This window comes from Mugil cephalus, chromosome 2 (assembly GCF_022458985.1).
Source record: "Mugil cephalus isolate CIBA_MC_2020 chromosome 2, CIBA_Mcephalus_1.1, whole genome shotgun sequence".
NCBI lineage: Eukaryota > Metazoa > Chordata > Actinopteri > Mugiliformes > Mugilidae > Mugil > Mugil cephalus.
Window position 1 is genome coordinate 3,214,118 of NC_061771.1, and position 14,395 is coordinate 3,228,512.

The 14,395-nt window shown below is 39.6% G+C and overlaps 1 protein-coding gene across 1 annotated transcript in view; it reads left to right on the forward strand.

Annotated features, from left to right (window-relative positions):
* Positions 1–453: 453 nt before the first annotated feature.
* The window catches only part of LOC124999858 (sphingosine kinase 1-like), a 33,862-nt gene continuing 19,920 nt past the window's right edge, over positions 454–14,395 (forward strand). The window contains exon 1 of the mRNA XM_047575015.1: positions 454–943. Within this exon, the coding sequence (XP_047430971.1) occupies positions 541–943 (403 nt within the window). The 5' untranslated portion in view covers positions 454–540. The remainder of the gene's footprint in view (positions 944–14,395) is intronic.

Below are 14,395 nucleotides of genomic sequence, written 5' to 3' on the forward strand. Positions count from 1 at the left end.
CCAATCACTTGCTCACTCAGTTTAACATGATTTGTTGGATTTAAATGACAGAATATACAACTACAACTAAAGTAGTAAAAAAAAAAGTAACACAATAAAAAGAGGGCTTTATACAAGATATCCTGCTACATGTCATTTTATCCACATTTCAGATATTAAATTACCTTTTTATTTGTCCAGTTATATTTTGTTTAAGTTTTTTTTTTTTTTTTTTTTTTTTTTTGACAGGCTATATCGTTTCATATACTGTCCCATTTTTCTGGACAATAATGACGATCTTTGTTATCTCAGTGCCCTCCCCTCCTCCCAAAGGTAATGAAGGCGCCTTCAAAGGCGGTCAGAGTGGCTCTTATTTTGGAATTGTAACCGGGTGTGGTGTATGTTTCCGTTCCTCTTGACAAGTGTCCGACCAGCACCCTGTCAGTCGCAGTCCCTCCACTTCGCTCGCATCATTCCGGCGTCGAGCTATGTGACCGTGAGGCTGCGGCTGTATCCCGGACCCCCCGCGTCCTGGATCTTCCCGTCCCGCATCCCCTCAGGATGGATCAGAGGAACTTTGAACGGGAGCCTACGCTGTACGGGGAATTTACACTCACTAGTAATCGAAAAGTCCGGTATTCCGTGAACTTGACCGAGAGGGACCTCATCGTCCAGAGGCTCACGTCTGCACCTGTTGGGAGGAACAAGGTGGTGCTCAGTATGAAGGACTGCCTCGGCTGCCGGGCGTACCGGGAAGATGACAACGCGGACCCGGCGGCGTACTTGGCGGTTTACTTCTACCCGCTCAAACGGCGCTGGACGAGTTCCGGGGTCTTACGGCAGAGAGTGGAGCAGTGCTTTCGTCTCGCCTCGCTCCAAGACCCGTGCGCCAACCTGGACGAGGCAGAGAAGTGGGCTCGCGCTGTCCGAGAGCGCTCTGCCCGGCAACAGCAGTTCAGAGACGGTGAGTGAAGTTTGTAAAGTTTCAGACGCAGGTATGAATGAGAGCTGTGGACGCTATGAAACAGTCAGTTTTGAACATGGGGTTTATATTCGGTATCTACACTTAAATATTATAATAACCGAATTATTAGTTAATAACCAAATGGGCAATTAAGAACAATACGGGCTTAGTAAAAGCTAGACTATATCAGGGCTCCTCTGCAATATACTTAACGTAGGTCTTGTCTTGATGCCTATTAAGTCGTTCAGCTTATAACAGTCCTGAATTGCATGGTGGTCATTAATTAGCTGATGGCATTTACATTTTATACAGCTCAGGTTTCTTGTAACCTCTGTAACCCTTATCCTTCTCCTTTACATGAATGAAACAATAGCATTTGTGTGGTACAGAGTGTCACATTTCAGTAAATCCAGTCTGCAAACAAACCTAACCTACTTAACATAAGAAACCTGAGAAACACACAGTAATAATACAGTTGCAAGTTCATGTATTGCCAAGTGGTTTAATAATTCCAGTGGGGGACGTTCTATAATTGGAGACTCCTAAAGAGAAGTTATCTCATAATTAGTCCTTCTGCACACAACTTTTTTATTTAGATTTTTATGCATCATATAAACTTTTTCCTCAGTGCTGCATCACGGGCACAGTGTGACCCAGTTAGCATTTTTCCATTTGCACAAATTTATTTTTAACGAGACAAGAAATGCTGCAATTCTGTACAGCCTGTCACTGTCAGAAGAGAAAAGAGCTGTGTTTTAGTAACTCGGGACAGCATTATTTCCTTTGAAGCATATTGTGATTTGACTGCCTGGAGTGCAACCTGAGACAGTGACTGAACAAGTTTGCAACCATGCGACAGAGACCCAGCCACAAATGTCTTCTCCACTTATTCTGCTGCCCCCTACAATGCTTGTAAGATTCAAGGTGTAACCTTGGAAACAAGTACTACAACAACTGATCATATGCTATGGATTTCTTCTCTTTCTTCTTCTACTATTATTATTATAATTCTTAGTTGTAGTAGTAGTAGTATTACTATATGTTATTATTCTATTCTATTCTATTCTATTCTATTCTATTCTATTCTATTCTATTCTATTCTATTCGAACTGAAGCTTCATCACATAGAACAGAATAGATCTATTCTATGTGATGAAGTTGCTGGATGCAGAATCTGTCGAAATGAAATGCGCATTTAAGCGGTAACATCAGCTCTACATTGTCAAAGACTGCTGCTAGGCAACTGTTAACATCTAGAACACACCAAGGCTAACAGGTTAGTAAGCAAACATTTAGCTGACTTAATTTAGGAATGAAAAGGATGCCAGGAGTGCAACAAAATCTCTACATGTTGAAACCATACCATCCCATTTTTGTGAACTCTAACTTCTTGTAATATTTCATATTTGAAACTGCAGCTATATGCTTAATTTCACACAAAGATAAACCAAAACGGGCTTCTCACGTGACGACATTTGTTCTTAGATTTTATCAAGCCAGCAAAATGTTAGCTCATTGAGCTGGCTGAAACCAAGTCATTTCTAGTTATAGCTCTATTGACAACTAGTCACTGATCAAGGTTGTTTTTAAATATTCTAATATATAGTAAGGGTAAAAACAGTGTGGAGGATGGATATAGTTAGCCTGATAGCATAATTGCCTAAGTCATATCTGAATGTTTTTGGAAAAAGAAGAAAAACACAATTTTTAGCAGCACATTGGTATTTTTGTTGATATTTTAACACACACACACTAGGTTTATATGCATATATTTCTGCTACCTGCCACCGTTTCAAATTTCTGAGCCTTTTCATGGTCACTGGTGTTAATTCACGACTTCATTGAGACTGTAGGGTCTTTGGTATCTGTGGAATGTGGTGATATGATTTCAGTCTAAAAGGCAGTCTGCAGTTAGTTACTCATTATTCTGGAGGTCTTGTGAACCATACTAAATGTAAGTGTTCAGGAGCTCTGCATCCAGACCATTAGTCTAAATGAGATCAGTGCAGCCTGTCTGACCTCTTAATCAACACCAGCGTTTGTGTCTGGCCTGATTTCCAGTATACTCCCAGAATTATTCAGAAGGCATCGTATTTTCTCCAGGTCTATTGTCTTCTGAAAGGTAGAGACATGGCACTGATGTAATCTGACTCTACCTCATGAAACATTTCTTGAGAGACTGACAGGTTTGGATTAAGGTGTGCAATATGCTCTATATTGTTCTTTCTATACTGTGAAGGAAAAGGCTGCCACCAGTACCAACTGTTAGCTTGTGATTTTTCAATCAATATTACATATATGAGGATATATAACAGATACAATTATACAGATGTTACGTGTCTTTCACATTTGCTTTAGTTGACATTCTACAATGATTTTGACCAACAAAACTACTAGCGACGACTAGCTTACTGCTCGTAAAATAACATTTTCCCTCTGTGGTTTGTTCTTACAAAAATATTTTTTATGTGCCTGAATATTAACATTAATATGAGGATGTTTTTTTTTGTAGCAGCAGACCTCACATAAGTGATAGAATGGAACCACAATAAATGCTTTTCCATATGCCCACACAGTAGGTACTCACCCTGAGTAGTGACAAAAGTGTGTTACTGCTCAAACGCACGAATGAAGCAACAGAAACCACGCTTAATGTGCTGAACTTCCTTTGTGTGTCTAGAGACAGTCTCTCTCGTTCTAGTTTGTCTGATAAGTGACAGGTTCTAGTTTCAGTTCCTACTTTTTGATCTTATGTCTAGTTTGATCTCCTTTGAGACCTTCACTAGCATCAGTGACAGTGAGACATCGGTACCATCACTCTGTGTGTGGAACAAACAACAGATTAATATTTTCTTTAACTTTATTTGTAGGAGTTGTACAGACACTTGATAACAGCATTTGAATCGTTACAAAGTTTATGATTTCTGCTAATCCACTATAATAAACAGAAAAAGTGTGAAACTAAAGAAAAATCAGTGATGGGAAGCAGCGTATTTGATGTCCTCCGGGGGACTGACGTTTCTTCTTTTAGCAGCAAAATCCAGGCCTCTCAGCCTGTCGATGCTATTACTAATACATTACCTCTGGCTGAGACAGAGCTGGAGCCTGGATAACGGGTTTTATGCTTTGAGATGATTTTTAATGAGAAAAAAGGGGAGTCTGTAAAAAAAAATGTAAAGCTATAAAATAAACAAACTGGATGTATGATAAATGAACAGTTTGCCTCAGTCACGAGAAATATTTAGTCGAAAATTACATGGGCAGTGTTGCAGGTTGGAACATTTTCACAATACATGCAAATTATGACCTATACATGTACTATATTAACATATAGTGCATCGGACTAGCTGAAGTCTGGTTCAGGAGACAGTGCTCGACCTCCCCATCTCTCTATGTGTGTATGTGTGTCTGTGAGTGAAAATGACTTGTAACACTTATAAAAGTAAAAAAAAAAAATACACCTTCCCATCAAGCATCTCAACCTGTGATTAACCACTCTTGGACTGCCAAGAATAGAAACACTTCCAAGCATTTTATTCATTCAGAGTTTCTAGTATTAGACAGTGCAGTCAGTCAGCCGTGGTAGCAGCAGCCCTCTCCCTGAGGACTCCTCATCAGACATACTCTGCGATAGATCTCGATGTGCTGTTCAAAGCTCTGATTCAGCCTCTTTGCTCTGGGGGCTCATAGCAGCTTTGTGTCTGCAGCAGCAGCAGCAGCCTGCTGCCCTCTGTCTTACCATGAACAAATCCTCAGACCACCGCAGAACACTAAAATTTAAAACACTCCAAAGAAACCCTGCCACATGTTGTTTCTCAGTGGGTAGAGCCAGTAGGTTGTGCATGAACCAGAGGGATAGGGGCTCAAACCCCATCATACAGACACATGCTGAAGTGTCCTTGACCAAGACACTGACCCTTGAGTTGCTCACAGAGTATGGTACTGGTGTGTGAACGTGTATGTGCTTGTGTGAGTGCGTAGGTACATTTGACAACGTGATTGCAAAGCACTTTGAGTAGCAGTAAAGTAAAAAAGGCACAATATAGAAGCAAGTCATTTACCATTTGCTCCCGCCGACTGTACCAGCAGGCAGAAAAAAACATTCAGTGCTCACCCAATTTGCTATTCTTGGAAAAACTCTCTCGAATCGTTCTATGATACATGACAACAACAACCACTAGTTCACCATCAGCCTACCAGGCAGCTGATTCACTGAGTGAATCCTGAGCCTGTTTTATTTAGGGGGATAATGACATTTCTTCCATGTGCCAATACACATGGAATATGTATATATATATATATATACATTTTCTATATGTGTAGTCGAGTTTTCAGTCAAGTTTTTCCAACAGTAAAGTTAATTAAAAATGTAAGCTTGAGTCCCCATTAAAGTAAAGTGGAGGTTGAATTAGTATAAGCAGTTTCTGTTTTGTTCTGGATTTGTTTTCCTGTGCCAAAACAACCTCCCCTCCCTAGTGAAAGACAGATGGTGGTTTTATCTCCTGTCAGCCATCCCGACCTGTCTCTCGTCATAACAAAGTTTAAGATACCGTATAGACAACTGCATGGCAGGCAGTGCAGGAAGATTTTCATTCAAACCTCAATGTCGTAAACTCTTGGCCTTCCTTAATATAGATCCACTGAGGGCTAACCACTGCCACCTCCTCCTCCTCCGCCTTCCACACCCTTTGTGGTTCTGCAAAAAAACCCTTCCTCAGCAAAAAATCTGCTCGTGTGCTTGAGCAGTTTTCAGTCTTTGATTTAAAGATGGTGTTGAGAGTTCACCTTACTGCACCTAAAAGGTCCCAGTGAGGTTTCTTTAATGGTACAGCCAGGGACACAACTGCAAAGAAAAGGGTAGTCTCACCATTGAAAGGTGGAGGTTATAATATTTATTGACACAGGCCAACATTTTACTTGTTTGTGCAGATAAGTATTCAGTGGTATTGAAACTAGTTTTCCAAAGAACTGGTTCAAATTATTGTTACCTGTAAGTTATTTAATATAAACTGTTTTATTCCACTGGCTAAAATCTGCCTCATGTTTATCACCAACGTTATTCCCCTTACTTGTTTATTTTGAATGAATCAATATAATACAGTACGGCGTCTTCAGGTCTTTTACCTGTGTATACATATCTCAGATAATTTACTCATATATCATGTCATTCTGTGCAATATTTGTTTTGCTCAAAACTGCTTCTATATATATTCTTTTTATCTAACTTTATGCCCTGCTGTTGTATCACCTAAACGCCTCAGCCTGCAATGAAGCAATAAATGGAAAATCTTGTATTACGAATCTTACTTCTGCCTATGATCAGGGATCAGAGGAGTTGTTTTGCTATGACTAACATGATAAACCTCTGGTCATCGTGGACACACCCACAGTGTTGTGTTGCATCTCTGAATTGTCATCATGAGGTTACAGCTGGTATGCAGTTAACTACAGTATGCTCATGAAGTTTGGTTGAGAGCCTCAACATCACCTCATGACAGTTTCATGTCTGCTAGAAAAGGAATGCTTTCAGGAATCAAGCATTTCTGGCTGAACCTGGAGCTGAGATATAAAAGATAGAACTTTCTTTTGCACATTTGTCTTGATTTTAGTGTATATTTCTTAGTGGTTTGATGCTTTACTCAACAAAATTCCTCCCTACACAGGGAGGAATTTGGACTTTGACCTGAAACAAAAAAAATATGCAGGTAAATTGTGACTGTAAATATCTGTCACATTACACAGGGCTGGGAGATTATAAGCACTAAGTCAAATACATGTTAATCCACTAATCCCTTAAATGTGAAAACTGGATTCTCTTCTAATGGGTGTTTGTCAAAGCTTAGAGTTCACATTACAACTGAGCATGAGTTTCAACAGAGATGAGCTCACATTTAGTAAAAAAAACTAAACAAAAACCAAACAACATCCACTGAATTTTTTTTATCCTTTATGTTTAGTGTATGTCCATGTCGTGTGCAGATTGAAAGAAGCTAACATTGCACCGTAGAGCAGTTTTTCTCATACAGGCATGGATGACCGAGGCAGAAATACAGAGCTGCTGAGAATTTCTTTCACTTTGATTCTTGTTTATTGATTGCTTTCATTATCTGTGATAAAAAACAGATTGATAAAAAAAATGATGTACATATATACAATATATACAATGCAGCTATGTTGATCATGTGCTATATGATGTGAATAATTCACACAAAGTGGTCAGGTCAGTGGCACAGGTTTGATTCTAGTCTGTGGCCTTCATTGTATATCCTCCCCTCTCTCACACATCTCTCACAGTTACTTGCCCCATCACTTTGCACTGCTAAACTATTAAATAATTAAGGCTTGAATAATACTAATATTTGAAAAACTATAACAAGAGAAAGTTCAGTTTAACTCAGCTGTATCAAACATTGTTGACGAAAGTAGTAATTCGTAAAAATTGTCAGTTTACAGTATATGTTTGAAATGAATCATAGTGTACGTCACTTTTGGATTCAAGTGAATGTTGTTGAGAGGTTAGTAATTATTCAGACTCAGTGATCGCTTTTGTTGGTTTAATTGCAAATGCGCAGATGGAGACATGCAAAAAGAGTAAACTCGGAGAGTATATCGCACCAAACGTGTGGTGACAGCAAGTTTTATAGTCCACGCTCACTGTGGTTCTGTGGAGTTGTATGCGTGGAGCCGGCAGAACGGTACGTCCCCCATTAACGTCTCACACACAGAGAGGAGGTGAGAAGTTAAAGAGGAAGTGTTAGTGAGGTGTCGCGTTAAACACAGAATGTCTGCGGTCTGCGAAATGTCACGTATCCCCTCATGAACTTTTAGTGAACTTATGCTCAGCTTATTTTGAGCTCGTATATTCTGGAAACTACTATTAGTGTGGTGTTGTAGTCTGTTGTTTAAATGCTTTGAGCAAAGAAATAGAAAACATTGTCATCAGTCTTTAACCAATGATGAAGATCATGACCTGTTGCAGGTGGTTGACTCACTCCTGTTTATTTTATTAATCAAGGTCCCAAATGTTTTAAGACTTAACTTCTCACAATCACTGTCTGAACATCATGCCACCATAAACATAAGAGAATAGAGTATGTCTGGATGTGCATCCTGATGTCTCTTTTCTCTAAATCCCTTAATGACACCATATTTTGACAGAGTGTGACGGGTCCCATCTGAGCTGCAGCTTTATTGGGTCTGAGTGTCGTAGTTCAGGCTCTGCTAAGCGTAACACAAGCCTGTCGTTTTCTGCAGGTTTTCATTAAGACTGCAGCATTATTTCTTCTTTACGGGCGGGTAATGCTGAGTCATGCTTCACAACTGATGAGTCAGTGAGTCACTGAGTGCAATGATCACACTTCCAATAGAAAGACTGCAGCGTCATACACCATTTATTTGGAGATGAAGCATGCTGAGTTTCATTGTTCAAATTTATTTATACTTATAATTTATAATCGCATATTAATTCATTAATTCATTCATTTTGTGTAACGACTGCTTGTCCTCTAGCGAAGTTGCCAGTCTTTCACAAGTCTAAAATATTTGAACATCCTGAATACAAATAAAATTGTTATAGTTATGAAATGCAGTTTTATATAAGGCTGGAATAGCAGGACTCTTTGAATCATTTCCACTGGGATGTTATTAAGGGTCGTGTATCAACTGTAGACAACATGGTTTCAACCACTGATGTGAGGATGAAATGCCTATGCACACAATTAAAAAATCCTGATCATGGCAGCAAATGATGTGACGTGTGCTTCTAAAATGTTTTAATCGCTGTTAACTGTTTGTCCTTTAAAGTTATTCCACTTTCACTATCTTTTTACAGCAGAATCTTGCTTCTTTGACTGCAGCCATTTTGTTGTAAACTCAACTGCGCTGAGATTTTGTATGTGACCATCACTTGTGTCTCTTCTGTCCTGTTGTTACTGAAATCTTACTGGCTCCGTAGGTACAGCGGGTTGTCCATGAACCAAAGGGTTAGCAGTTCCATCCCCAGAATGTGCCACATGCCAAAGTCTGTGAATGTGTGTGTGCTTGTGTGAGGGAATGGGTGGATGTGTCTGTGACTATAAAAGTACTTTGCGTACCAATAGGTAGAAAGTCACTACATAAAAGCAAGACCATTCACCACTAAGATGTTGTGGGAGGAGAAACTTCAGTCTGGCTTGCAGGCAAATTTCATGTTTGTAAAATTCGGATTTGTAAACCAGACCTGCTTATTATCATCTGATGTACCAGTTTGATTACACTTTAATTAGGATGATTTTAGTGTTGGTCTCTCCTAATGTATGTGTACACCACTTTGGCCAACTGTGTTGTTTTTAAAGTGCTTTATAAACAAAGATTGATTGATTGAGGATGAATCTGAGCTAACTACAGCTAATCAGACAAACTATTTGATGTGAGGAAACCAAACAAGAAGCTGTTGTGTGATGTGCTCTGAAAGCTAGTTAGCATGCTGATGCTTTCATAACAAAAATGAATGCTAGCCTCTCCCTGTTGTCACCATAGACTTGTTGTACCTCATAGGAGGCTAACTGCTTAAACCACTGTGGGTTCAGCCACAAGCACATAGCTTGAACCCTGATAGGATGAATGATGGTTCAATAAAAAGAAGGAGGAAAAAAAAGCTTTTTTACACAGGGAAACCGTAACAACTACATTTGAAATTTACTGCTAAACCCTCAATCTGTGTGTCTGGTTAATAGAAGATGACATGCTGCTGAATGTAGAGGAGAGCCCTCATACAAAACCAAAGAAGTTGTCTATTTCAGTCTCCATGTATATGCACCCAGATAGCTATTCTAAGGAACCTTTCCGGAAAATGTGTTTTTCCTTCGCTTGGGTTTTCCCTTTCATTCAGGCTGTTATTTCCTGTGGCGAATACGTCAGTAGTGATTATTCCATTAAGATCTGGGACAGTTCCTATACTGTCGGTTTTTGAAAGGACCAGATGAGACGTCTGTAATCACAGTTCAAGTAAATGTAGTTGAGATGCGGAGCAGGGCTTTGTTGTTGTTTTTCATATTTTTCATCTTAACTGCTGTTTGCAAGGATGAGCCTTCACTTGCTGTATTGTTCGTTTTTATATTACTCTCTCTTAAACGCTAACTAACCTTTCCCCAACTGTTTCAAACTCTTGGTAGCTATGCCTGTCTGATTTGCGGTTTCATAGTTTGATATCATTTTTGATAAAGTAGATCAGCTGAAAATCAGGACTACACCCATCAACACAAACAAACAAACAACCCAGACGTATAATATTCTGTCCTAAACCAGCAACCCACCAAAATAATTACTCTTTTTTTTTCTCTAAAGTTAGTATGGGTTGGGTTGAAAAGTGGATTTTCTCCAAAGTCCTTAAGATCCGTAATGAGATGCACAGTGTGTTATGCTTTGGCTCGATGCCATAACGCTGCTGCCTCAGGGCTAATGATAGAGGAGGAAACCCGGAGCATGGACGGACAGAGACGAGTAGATGGATAGTACCCTCAGGAATGTTTTGAGATGGGGAGGGGTGGCACACAGGAAGTGGCATTGGCCGGCACACACACACAGAGCAAGGTCGGGGCACTCAGTGCCAGCTGTCAGGCCAGCGGATTCATGAGGGCACGTCTGTGGCTTTCCCCCAGGAGTCCAGTCATTATGATTTTGAGATGTCTCTGTCTAAATGGTACAAGGAAATGGAAATTCTACAATTATAAAGCAGCCGTAAACACTTTCGCTGCTCAGTGTATTACAGTAATTACAATACATTTTATTGCACGTGCAATTATTATTATTTCACTTTCACATACAATATATAAAAAATGTATTTTATGTATATATATATATTTTACAATATGAATAATGAAGACAGTGGCAGCACTGTCTGACATTAGATGATCCACTACTTTGGTCCAGGCTGAAATATCTCAACAACTATTGCATCAGCTGTGATGAATGTTGCTACAGGCATTTGTTTGCAGCCTTCAAAAATATTACATATAAATAATGAAACATTTCCATCTCTAGACTACAGTGGTGTAAAAAAGTGCTAAGGGGGGTCCAACCAGTTATTGGGTTTAGGGAGCAGTCACTTTTTCACACAGGGCCATGTACGTTTGGATTTAGTTTTTCCTTAATAATAACAACCTTCATTTAAAAACTACATTTTGCGTTTACTCACGTTATCTTCGACTAAGATCTAAATTTGTTTGATGATCTGAAACATTCAAGTGTGACAAAGCACAAAGTCATCATGTCATAATTTCAATTGGTTACATATTTTACTACACAAATCCAGTGTCTTTATACAAATAAATTGAGGGTGGGACACCCCAAATTTACATCAAATACTACTGTCGACACAGTGAGTGTGAGTCTGTTCAAAAGACTACAGCTAATGGCCAACTAGCACGTACATCGATCAGACTTAACATTATGACCACTGACAGGAGATGTAAACAACATTGACCATCTTGTGATAATTAAATGTTCTACTTGAAACCTTTTGGACCTGGCATTCATGTGGATGTTACTTAGACCTGTAGCACCCACCTAGATCAGACCAGACCCTCCACCCCATAGCAATGACACTCCTTGATGGCAGCAGCCATCCCCAGCAGGATGCAGCCTGACACAGACGCACACACAAAATGAACAACTAAAATAAATAAATAAAATAAAGAACAGCACAAGGTGTTATTCCACCACGGGACACCCTCAGAAGGACAGTAGAGAGAGGGGCAAGAAATGGGGAGGCAGAGATGGGGGGAATGAGATGCAGGTAAGGCTGCTCGGATTTGAACCGGGGCCGTCTGCAGCCTGCAACTCACTGAGTTAAACACTGCCCTGTGATGAGTCATTTCACTGATGGACACACCGTTAAAACAAAACCCAAGCACTGAACATTACCACGAACTCCAGTAGCCACAATGTATCAACAGACCTCACAGACTTATTGATTTATTGCAGGACTGCTGTTTTCAAATGCATTTGTTTTTGAAGGTGACAGCAGATAGCAGTTCCACCCAACAAAAAGCCTGGAGCGTTTGAGGGATTGCTCATGTGACACAGGTTTAACAGACGTTAACATGGGAACATTCTTCTCACCTGCGTCACCGCATTCCTGTAGTATGACTGAAGAATACGTTAAAATGAGACTTGCCGATACTGAATCAGAAGTATTTGTCATTAGACTAGCACTTAAGTTGTTCCTGCCCACTCATTTATCACCTGCCAGACACGTTTGGATTCCAGTACTGCTGGCTACAATATAGCAGGTAAAAAAGGTAGTGAACATATCACAGTTTTTCATAGTAAACATATCTCTAAAGGTGCTATTGACATGAAATGTTCACCGGAGGCCCGTTTCACAAAGCATGTTTAGTGAAAGCTCGGAGAGAGGTAACTTAAGCTCTCGGTCAGTTACCATAGTAACAGACTCCATGAACCTAATCTGGTCGGGAACAGGTTTATCTCAATGAACCTTGAGTTTCCCTCTGTCTCCGCCCTCTTTCAGCCATTTGATTTCCTCTTTCATACAGTCAGCAGGCAAGTTTTGGCGTAGCATTGTTCTTCCTTCTGTCAAAAATCATTAAAAAAGTCAGAGTCAGTAGCTATACCAGAAGTCCATTAGGCACAGTAGGAGGCGACTTTTTTCACAAACACAAACAGTTTTTAAATGTTGAAGGTTCCGTGTTCCTCTTCTATGAACTTTGGTTTTTGGTTCTTTCCATAGATTTTCAATTGGAGCGTACATACAGGCCACGGTTGTTGAGTGCATTGCTTATGTTTTCTTAACAATTGTACCTGCTAATTCCAGGTTTTTCTGAAACTCTCCACTAGTGGTCCTTGGCTCTTGTACAACTCCTCTTATAATTCTTTTCACTCCTCTGTCAGAAATCTTGCGAGGAGCTCCTGGTTGTGGCAGGTATATGGTCGAACGATGTTCTTTCCACTTCTGGATTATGGCCCCAACAGTGCTCACTGGAACAATTAGAAGTTTAGAAATCCTTCTATAACCAATGTTGTCAGAATGTTTTGCAACAATAAGGTTGGGAAGGTCTTGAGAGCGTTCATTGCTTTTACCCATCATGAGATGTTCCTTGTGTGACACCTTGGTAATGACACACCTTTTTTTATAAGCCATCAATTTAGACTGAACCAGCTGATATTCATTTGCACTGACAAGAGGCAGGATGGTTTTCTGATCACTGATAGATTTCAGATGGTGTCTTGGCTTTCCATGCCTTTCTCCACCTCCATTTCTGTGTGTGTTAAATACTTTTTCCCTCTGTTATTTTACATTATTACACATAACTTCATCTGTGAACTTGTTTGTTTAGGTGTCTTTCTATGTATGAATTACTTGGGTTGTTATCAACACCTGGTGAACATTTTATGTCAATAGTACCTTTAGAAATATGTTCACTATGGCAACTTGTGATGTGTTCACTACTTACTGTACCCGTTGTATAAACTCAGATCACTGATGAGCCTCTTGAGCTCACATTTCTGGTTTTGTGTGGTTGTTCCTATAACAGAGGACTGCTTTGTCCCTATTTCTAAAGTTATCCTGCAGCGGGGAATACATTGGAGATAACATCCCCGTATGTATTTTTCTTTATCTCTTTGAAATCTAGTAGCATGTATCACATCATACCTTGAGTAAATGTAATTTTCATAATAATTTTGGTAAAGCACATGCTAATTTTTGCAGAAATGAACTAATCTTCCTCAGACATTGTCGGCTGGACAGCCAGTAGCACTTCGATTCTCTCTCAGTCCCACTTTGTGCCTCAGTGAAAACAACATCTTCAGGATGTTTTGAAAACATTTAGGATATGTATTTGTAAGATCTGTGTAATCCTTTGAAATCGGTCTGATCTCCAAGTTATCTTGAACACCAATTTGCATCAACTCTGCAAATTTAGCAAAGGGGCTGTTGCTTTTGCATCTGCAAAGTGTGTAGTAGGATTCATTTAGTGTGTGTGTCTCTGTCTGTGTGTATTGGATGTTGTTCAACCACCGACCTTTGTTTTGAGATATAGTCATAAATCTCCTGTCAGTTTTAGACATGGCACTTTATCATAAGCTTTTTAAAAATATTAAATTAGCTGAAACTGCATTTGCGTGGTTGAAGGAGCAGCAGATGTGATACACACCATTTACCAGTTGCAACTCTTAATATGTTTTAAAGCCATCAAATAGCAGCAAATAGTTGTAAAGCACAGGGCATAAAGAACTAAATTCATTCTTCTATGGGTTTCCATGTCAGAAGGAATTTTATGATAATAACCCCTCTTCCCCCAGGGCCTTACACTATACTGCAGTGAAATTAAACAAACATTTCAGCACCTACTATCTTTCTGCACTGTTATTCTTAAATCAAGCTCCACCAGAGCTGGTTTGGCAAGATAACGTGCAGTTTTTGTCTCCAAAAATCCCAGTACACAGATCAGA